Source organism: Ahaetulla prasina, chromosome 2 (genome assembly GCF_028640845.1).
Source record: "Ahaetulla prasina isolate Xishuangbanna chromosome 2, ASM2864084v1, whole genome shotgun sequence".
Taxonomy (NCBI): Eukaryota; Metazoa; Chordata; class Lepidosauria; order Squamata; family Colubridae; genus Ahaetulla; species Ahaetulla prasina.
In genome coordinates this window covers 192,206,846-192,217,049 of record NC_080540.1, presented here as the reverse complement: position 1 = coordinate 192,217,049, position 10,204 = coordinate 192,206,846, and the positions used below count along the sequence as shown (strand labels likewise).

The 10,204-nt window shown below is 37.3% G+C and overlaps 1 protein-coding gene across 1 annotated transcript in view; it reads left to right on the top strand.

Annotated features, from left to right (window-relative positions):
• The first annotated feature begins 1,459 nt into the window (after window positions 1–1,459).
• The window catches only part of SPAG17 (sperm associated antigen 17), a 110,457-nt gene continuing 101,712 nt past the window's right edge, over window positions 1,460–10,204 (top strand). The window contains exons 1-3 of the mRNA XM_058166149.1: window positions 1,460–1,567; window positions 5,761–5,901; window positions 7,660–7,725. Coding sequence (XP_058022132.1) covers window positions 1,460–1,567; window positions 5,761–5,901; window positions 7,660–7,725 — 315 coding nt within the window. The remainder of the gene's footprint in view (window positions 1,568–5,760; window positions 5,902–7,659; window positions 7,726–10,204) is intronic.

Genomic DNA, 10,204 nt, shown 5'->3' with positions numbered 1-10,204 from the left:
CACCAAGAAACAGAAGGGCCTTCAAAAACTTAGGTCGATCAGTACAGTAATGCAGTGAAGTTCAGTCAAATTAAGGAGGCCATGTAAATACAGTGAATATATTTTCTTGAAAAAAATAAAGGATAGGCCTGAAAAAAGGCAAATCTGAATGAGACTGATAAGTATAAAAAGTTACTTCATTATGAATTTGCTTTACAAGAAAATTTAAAAGCAAACTCAAGAAATAAATCTAAAGTACAGCTTTCTTAAATAAAGGACTTGTCTTTATAATATAGAATGTATGCTCACTGTAGATACTGGCAGCAGAATTTGGGGATATTGTTTGTGATAAATGGATCAAAAGCACTTTCTGTCCACGTTTGTTTTGTTAAAGGAATTGAAAATCCAGATACAGGTAGTCCTTGAATTATGACCACAACTGAGCCCAAAATTTCTGTTGCTAAGCAAGACATTTGTTAAGTGAAATTTGCTCCATTTTATGACCTTTCTTGTCATAGTTAAGTAAATCACTGCTGTTGTTAAATTAATAACACAGCTGTTAAGTGGATCTGGCTTCCCCATTGACTTTGCTTGTCAGAAAATCGCAACAGATGATCACATGACCTTGAGATGCTGCAATTATCATAAATATGACAATATGATCATAGGGATACTACAACAGTCTCAAGGGTGAAAAATGGTTATAAGTCACTTTTTTTCAGCGCTGTTGTAAGTTTGAACGGTCACTAAACAAACTGTTGTAAATCAAGGACTACCTATACATCAAAATCCCCCCTCCCCAAAAGTGGGAGAGTTGGGAAAAAGGCTGAGAAGCCACAAGGAGACATATATTGTTTCCTGAACTCACTGACTGACCCAATCATGCCAGTTCTAGAGAAAAGTGCAAGCTGGCAGAAGACGCTGATCTGATGTGTCTCCTATTTTGAACAGATCCCATTAAAATAAATCTGACATCAAATAAAAATCTGATCACTATACACTGTTCATTAAGCACCTATGTATAAGAAAAAAAATGGATAAATAATTTTTTTTTAAATTTCAAAAATTTCAGAGAGCTGGAGGATTTATGCACTGGAGCCCTTAAAATGTGAAAAGAATATGTAAAAAGCTTAAAAAGTAGTAATTCCAAAAAAAAAAATGTAACCCCTCCCCACCCCTATTTATAATGGATGACTTCGGGTGATTCGTTTTCAGTACTTATTTTAGGAGCCATGCTTTGAGGCGTCGCCCATCGCCAGGAAAAATAAGTACCCCCCCCCCCACAACAACCTAGTCGGCTGCTAACAGGAGACCCCTTGCAGGCAAACTTAACGGGTTACGGCAACACGCCCATATTCGAACGCTAGGCTTCTCGGTTGCCTTGGCGACCGAAGCCGCGCGAAGGCGCGTTCCCGCGCCTGCGCAGGCGGACGGCCTCGTGGCGGTTGCCCAGGCAACCGGTCTTGTCCCACTCTTTTCAATGGCTCCCAAGCGACCGAAGAGCGGGGCTGCTGGCGGGGCTGCTGGTCCCCCAGCGGCAGGAGCCAAGAACTGGGAAGCGGGGCTTGTGGCGGTCCGCTTGGAAGAGGTGCGTTGGCAGTACTGGAGGGAGGCATGCGTTGGCCCTCGCCTCAGGAAAGGTCGATCGCAGTGTTTGCGGGGGGTGGGGGGGGGAGGAGGAAGTCCTATATGCATCGCAGATTGGGACCAGATTTACTTTGAGGTTTGAGTCTTTCCCTGCTTAGCAGCATGGTCCCCAAGGTGGCTTGTGGGTTTGCCCTCAAGAAATCATGCAACTCAACTCAAAGACAACCTCCGCAGCAGCAGATGAAGCCACCTTGAACCTGCTGTATCTTAAGAGAAAAATCTCCTTCAATCAAATGCAAGTCCTGGTGGATATATCTATGCACTTTTTTTGGCGTCAATAAGAAATAGTTTGCCATTGTCTTGTTTGGGGAGGTTTTTTGCACTTCATCTCCTAGCCTGAGATTTTCTACTGGTCAATTTACCAGACCAAGACTTGCTGAGCTTCCAAGCCTGAAGGGCTAATCAGAATTTCCATGTAGTTCCCTTTTATATAATAGGTGGATTGTACTTCAGCCTCTGTTGTAGGCTGACAGTTCTCAAAATGAAAGAGAATTAGTTCACTATATTTGTTGTTGTTAGTTGCGAAGTCGTGTCCAACCCATCGCGACTCCATGGACAACATTCCTCCAGGCCTTCCTGTCCTCTATCATCCTCTGGAATCCATTCAAACTCATGCCTACTGCTTCATTGACTCCATCCAGCCACCTTGTTCTCTGTCGTCCCGTTCTTCTTTTGCCCTCAATCTTTCCCAGCATTAGGCTCTTTTCCAGTGAGTCCTTCTTTCTCATTAGGTGGCCAAAGTATTTCAGTTTCATCTTCAGGATCTGGATATATAGTTCACTATATTAGAGTACATTAATAGCTTACATGTTTTGAAAGCAGAGGGGGAGGCTATGGACATGAACATTGTAAGTAGCTATACAGGTAGTCCTCGACTTACAGCAGCCCATTTAGTGACTGTTCAAAGTTACAATAGCTTTGAAAAAAGTAACTCATGACTATTTTTCACACCTAGAACCTTTGTAGTGTCCCTGAGATCATATGATCAAAATTCAGACGCTTGGCAACTGGTTCATATTTATGAGGTTGCAGTGTCCTGAGGGCATGTGATCACTTTTTGCAACCTTCTGACAAAGTCAAGCCAGATTCACTGAACAACTGTGTCACTAACTTAACAACTTAGTGATTCACTTACTAACAGGCAAGAAAGGTTTTAAAATGAGGCAAAATTCACCTAACAAATGTCTCATTTAACAACATAAATTTTGGGCTCAATTGTGGTTTTAAGTTGAGGACTAACTGTATTGGGTCATTTTCTTTGTAGAGAGAAGGGGAGGGGAGGGGTGGGGGAGGGGAGGACAGGACTTTAGAAGTCTTCTACTCAAATCCCTGCTTAAGCAGGAGTCCCTATACCATTTCTGACAAGTGGTTGTCCAGTCTCTTCTTGAAAGCCTCCAGTGATGAAGCTGGTTAACTGTTCTCAATGTCAGAAAATGTATCCTTATTTCTAGGTTGAATCTCTCCTTGATCAGTTTCCATCCATTGTTCCTTGTCTGGCTTTTGGGTGCTTTGGAAAATAGGTTGTCCCCCTCTTCTCTGTGACAGCCCCTCAAATATTAGAATGCTGCTATCATGTCACCCATGGTTCTTCTCTTCACTAGACTATCTATGCCTGGTTCTTATAACAGTTCTTCATATGTTTTAGCCTCCAGGCTCCTACTCATGTTGCTCTTCTCTGTACTCTTTTTAGAGTCTCAACATCTTTCTTACAATGTGGAGACCAAAACTGGATGCTGTATTATAGTATGACTTTACTAAGGCTTTATAGAGCATTACTATTACCTCACATCAGGGGTGAAATCTTCTTACATTCCTTACTGGTCCGGAAGTGCACACGCATGTGCAGAAGGTAAAAAACACATTACTTCCTGGAAGTAATGACACCAGGGTGGGTGGGCAGAGCTTTACTCTGACATCGCTACCGGATCGCCGAACTACTGGCCACAATCACTAGTTGGATTGTATGATCTGGTCCGATCCAGGAGCATTTTACCCCTGCCTCACATTATCTTGATTCAACCCCTCTGTTAATGCAATTTAGGATTGCATTGGCTTTTTTGACTGTGGCCACACACTGCTGATTCATATTTAACTGATTGACCACTAGTTCTCCAAGATCCCTCTCACAGTTACTGCTATTAAGCCAGGTTTCACTTAATTTATACATGTACTTTTGGTTTTTCTTGCCTAAGTGTAAGACTTTACTTTTCTCTATGTTGAATTTCATTTTGTTAGATAGGGCCCAATGTTCAAGTCTGTCAAGATCCATTTGGAACTTGAGTCTATCATTTAGGGTGTTGGCTATTCCTGCCAGTTTAATCATCTGCAGATTTGATGAATTTTCCTTTTATTCCCTCATTTATGAAGACAGAACTTTTTGGTACCCCACTGCTTACTTCCCTCCATGTAGATATAGTACCATTAAAGACACTCGTTGAGTATGGTTTGTCAGTTAGTTACAAATTCACCTGGTGGTGATGCTATCTATCCCACTTGTATACAATAACTATAACTGTAGCCAATAACTGTAACTATTGATCTTGTGCTGATACATTTGTTCTTGACACTTGTGTCAAATTTATGAGGCAGAATGTATGGTCTATCCTTTCTGTGCTCCAGGAAAGTCCCACAGATACAACTTTTAGACGATATAGAGGAGTCACAGAACATATGTAGCCATTTGTTGAGTATGTAGTATGTAATCCAAAGTGATTCAGTCTTATCATTAGATAGATATAGATCATTCAGACATATCTAATCAATTTTAATGAGTTGTACATCTAATCAGGTAACTTTATTATTTTGTTTGTGGAAAATAAGAAATAAACCAAATTAACAATAATATAGTATGTGTGTATGCAGTGGTGAAATCCTGCCGGTTCGGTCCAGCTCGCATGAGCCAGTAGCGCCGGTGGCATGTAGTTCGGCGAACCAGTGGCAGCAGTGTGAGGCTCTACCCACCTGCCCGGACATTGTTACTTCCTGGTTTTTAACTCTCTGTACATGCGCAAAGCCTTCTGTGCATGCGCAGAGGGTCAAGAATCGGACATGACGATGGCATGGCAGCGCGCACACTTCCAAACTGATAGGGAAGGTAAGCTGATTTCATCCCTGTGTGTATGGTATATATAATTAAAATCACAGCTGTTAATATATAGCATTTCAGATTCAAAGTTCACTGTGTCTGATATAGCAAAAGTGAAGATACTTATAAACAAAGAATATAACTCAGATCAAACAAAAGAAACAATGTGTTAGTCATTATTTAATTATTTATCATTTCATAGCTGGTATTCCACTTGTCCTTATGATCTCAATTATATACATTATTAATGCTTATCACTTCTACAGGCACATTTATCTAAAATTTGTTTTATTTATTTGTGCAAATATATCTGTATCTTACTGAATAACATTATAAAATAATATTTGGTTAGATAAATAGTAGAAAGAGCTAGGAGATTTACTATATAATATAATATTGCCACCTAGTGGTAGAGGGCAATTGCATATAAAGAAATTTAATTTCTGAGCATGGAAAAATAAAATAAAAGAGAAGGGATGCCTTTATACATCCTTCCTTCCTTCCTTCCTTCCTTCCTTCCTTCCTTCCTTCCTTCCTTCCTTTTCTTCCTTTTCAATTTACGTAGCTGCCATCTTACATATGTGACTTTGAATGGCTTACAGAATTATAATCACAAAAAACAGTACAAAATAACCAAAATGCCATTTAAACATTAAAATTATTGAAACCATTAAAATCATAATCTGAGCGAAGGACAATCAGTACCTTTAACAGTACAGTCATTTTGCAGTGTCCATACCACCACTACTGGATCCCCAGGCCAGATGATAAAGCCATGTTCTTTAGGACTTTCCGGAAGGCTAGTAAGGTCAGAGGCAGTCTGAATCTGAGGAAATGATGTTCCAGAGGGCTGGTGCCATGGTAGAAAAGGGCTTTCCTTTTGGGCCCATTGACATGACATTCATTTGTGGACAAGACACATAATATGTCCTTTCTGATAAACTTGATGGATCAGGTAGATGGGATGTGGAAGAGGCGCCCCTCAAATAACCCAATCTTATGTTATCAGCACTTTTAATGGTTTAATGGCTGTTTTTGTTTTGAATCAGGAAAATTGGATTCCCAGTACTGCCTTTGTTGTTGCGAGCAAACCTGAGGATGAACTTCACATAAAGGCACTAACTCTGGCTGTGCAGGTGCCACAAAGGAAACTCTTCAGTGTGGTTTCTTGGGAAGAATTATTAGCACAGGTATATTGTATTTAAATTGTGAAGCAATTATATTAGAGCTGAGTTTAAAAGTAAGGTGCAATTTTACTTATAATTCAGGGTGATATCTGAGAAACACTATTTTTTGCCAGATATTTTTGATCTGAATATAGCAAAGAGAATTGGCCCTAGAAGAGGCTCTTCTATGCTTGCAGTTGACGATAGGAGGAAAAAATCAGATTTGAAGATGACATAAGTGCTTTTCACATAATTTTGTACAGTTTTATTGTATTGCATGCAAATGCTGATAACATCATATAACTGCAGGGCAATATCTTTCCAGATATCTTCACAGAAATATATATCCATCTGTCTTCACAAAGTTTATATGTGTTATTGCATATAGGACAAGCCTGAACTCAGTCTCTTAGAAACATATAATCCTTGTATTCTCTGGTTTCTTATAAACATCTCTTGAAGATGCTTATTTTTATCAGCACAATAAAAAAGTTATATTTTTCAAGAATATTGAAACAGCCGTTACACTATAATTTCCATTACTATCAATTTTCTCTTATATTGATAGGAGCTAAAGGCAACAATATATTACTATAAGAGATAGTGTGCTCGGAATAATTTTAAATATTAAGCACACCATGTTTTTGTATATGTGAAAGGAACCTTAGAGAATACTATTGCAAACTTCAGTATTATTCATAAAAGATTATGACTAGGAATCAAGAAACAATTATTTTTGTATTTCTGCTCTTTGATAGACTAGTCTTTCTCAAACAGTCCCCACTGCACATGGTAAAACACATTTAAAAATGGAATTTTCTTTTGAAAAAAATTCTTTTGGAATAATATTTTAATGTTAAAAGAGCTTTTCCAAGGAATTGAAAAACTACCTATTGAGTGATCCTTCATTCCAGAGAGAATGGAAAAATTAATTAAGAATATAAGGATTTAAAGATACGGCTAAAACATATGAATAACTCGGTATGTCTAGTTTAATGAAAAGAAGGACTAGGGAAGACATGATAGCAGTGTTCCAATATCTCAGGGGTTGCCACAAAGAAGAGGGAGTCAAACCAAGGGTAGAACAAGAAGCAATGGGTGGAAACTAATCAAGGAGAGAAGCAACTTAGAACTAATGAGAAATTTCCTGACAGTTAGAACAATTAATCAGTGGAACAACTTGCCTGCAGAAGTTGTGAATGCTCCAACACTGGAAATTTTTAAGAAAATGTTGGATAACTATTTGTCTGAAATGGTGTAGGGTTTCCTACCTGGGCAGGGGGTTGGACTAGAAGACCTCCAAGGTCCCTTCCAACTCTTATTATTATATTATTATTATAAAATATAAATGACAAAAAGTATTGTAGGTAAGAATTTAGTCCACAAAAGTTTGAAATGAACCAAGAGACACAACAGTTTGAAATATTTGACTTAATATTTGAAATATTGTCTTTTTCTCTTTTCTCCTTTTTTAGTACTTTTACTTTTTCCTTTTTATTTCAGTTTATATTATTTTTTACTATTGTTAAAATCTCTAATAAAAAATATTTTAGAAAAAGAAAAAGAAAGTGGAATTTCATTCTAATTTCATTTAAGACTGTGTAGTTCATTGAAAATAGTATTTCAGAATGTGCAGCATCATTACAAAACACATTTTTCAAATCATTAGGTAAGTGGAGATAACTTAGAATAGTTTTTTAGTAAATTACAGAATGTACAAAAAAATGAGCATGTAAAACCAGAAAGTTCATTATGTTACATTCGCTCCCTTTTTCTTTCTAGATCATGGAAGTTGTAGATGTAAAAGCAAAGAAGGTCAAAGACAAAGAAACACCTTTATTTTATGAAGTAAGACAAAGCATTTTTATTATTAGTTGGATTAATTTTTCTCATTTATTTCAGAAATTAATAATCTCATATCTGATATTTTGACTTTTGCTTTTAAAGTGGTTGCTGAAAACCAGTTACTTAACAATATTTTATTTATTTAGGCATTCATATGTCTAATCTGCCCAGTTTTGTAAATTGATTAGAAAATATTAATTTACTAATTTGAACACAAAAAAACATCAAAGTGTTAGTGCACCTAACCCCTAATCCGTATAGATCATCCAGCAATTATCACTGTATGATTATGCTTTGTGACAAACCTTTGGGCGGAAAAATCAAGCTCTTTCTACAGTAGAATCAAAGAAGTGCTTGGAGTAACTGATTGAATAGCCCAACTTCCCTGCAATAGGCATTTGTAGCCATGAAGAATTCCCTGGCACTCAGAAAGTGATCTGACTGTGACAAGGGACTGATATTAATTTCCTCCATATCAAGATGGTATCACCACTGCCCCAATATAAAAGCCAGTTCCAATATCTGACCTCTATTGTGGTTGCTTTCTCAGATCTTTTGGAAGACTTGCCTTGTTTTTCTTGTCTGTTTCCATTTTCACTGTCTTTATAGAAATCATTAGATTGCTTCTTGTCTCTTCTAACAGCTCTCTGAAATTCTTCATTAAATTCTTTCCTGAGATATTTCTCTTCTTTAGTTTTGGCATTTATTCTCTTTTTAGAAATTTCCAATGTTCTGACATTCATTTTGCTTTCTTCTTTTCTTCATCTTCGTCTGTCTCTTTTCACATTCATCTTTAACACATTGTTTGATTTTTTTCAACCTTGGACATTGGAGGCTATATGTCATGAGTTGTGTGTGTGTGTGTAATCTTTATTTGCCATCCATAGTCACTTATGTGAGATAGATGGCTGTATAAATCATATAAATAAATTCCATAGTTCTTCCAGTTATTGATGAAGTTTATGACTGCAAAATGATTCCTCATGTTCTTTGATGGGTTCAAGACTGTATTGTGGAAACTGGTTGACTTTCTTTTTCCATATTACCTTAACTTGGAACTTATATATGAGCATGATCTGTTCCTGAGTCAGCTGCTCTATATGCCTGCTATACCTGTGTTCTTGTATCTGCTTGCATCAATAATCATGTTTATTTCTGTATATTTTACTTGGAGACATCTAAGTATGTATATACAATAGATGTTATTTTGGTTGTTGGAAGACTATTTTAGTAAGGAAGGAAGCATCAAATTGAGAGAAATTGTTAAATCCTTCTTCATTTTGATTTCTCTAAGCCATACAATGCAACTACATTTCCTTCTTAATATTTCCAACTGCATCAATGGTTAAAGCATCAACCTGGATAATTTTATATTAAAGAATTGTCTGTTTAAGCTTAATTGATATTATTCAGTCATTGCTTATTCCAAGTATTGTTCTTGCTGTATGCTTTGAAAAAACAACAACAGAATGATCTTCTGAGTAAAGGTGTCCAGTTCCTGCCCATTTCAATTTACTGATGCCTAAAATATCAATGTATAGTTAGTTCATTCCATTTTTCATTGTGTAGAGCTTTTCTGTGTTCCTGCTTTTAATATCTTATCTACCCACTGTAATTATGTCTTTACAGCTTTGGATTTTCTTTTTTTGCAATATCAGCAACCAAGGCTTTAATCTAGCCATATCTTAAATAACATTAGTACTATGAAAGACCCTTAGCTCTTCCTCATGTTAATTAACATCCATCCTGAGGGGCCCATCATTTGATAGTATGAGGTTAATCATTTCTATTCGCTTTCTATGTGGTTTTCTTGGTAAAATACAATATTTACCTTTGCCTTCCTTCAGTGTGAAGTGATGCCTTTGCCATTGTCATTAAAGGGATCATTCATTCTCAAATCCCCCAACATCTTTATTGCTGCTGCCCAATATTGCTGCCCAATATGCTGCCCATTCTGAGTCTGCTTGCTTTAGCAGAACAGCTAAAGTGACCTTCATGCTTTGGTTGACCCTGTTGTTGGCATAAACTCTGGGCATTATTTGCCCATCCCATCCCCCCCTTCAGTTACAGTGACACAGCACAGCAGGACTTTGAATTGGGAGGAATTAACAGTTTAGATGCACAGAAACGTATTATTTTTCAAATTAGAGGAATAAAGATATATGTACAATTGGGTGAACACTATATTGAAGAGTATGAGGCCTATTGGTTGGGTTTCTGAGTGAGCTACAGGGTCCCTGACCACAAGTTATTAGAAACTGAGAATATGCTATAATCTGTTCTTGTTAAATCCCTGGTTGTACTGTGATAAAGTTGTTATCCTTTCAAAATCTGTCCAGAACTCAGAAATTCTATGGACAGTTCTTCCCACATTTTCCAATCGTGTATGGCTTCTTTCAGTTGTTTTATGCTCTGGTTGACATTATCAACTTTGGTAACGTCTACCCACCATGTTTTTTAGGGGCCTTGTTGCATTTTACCA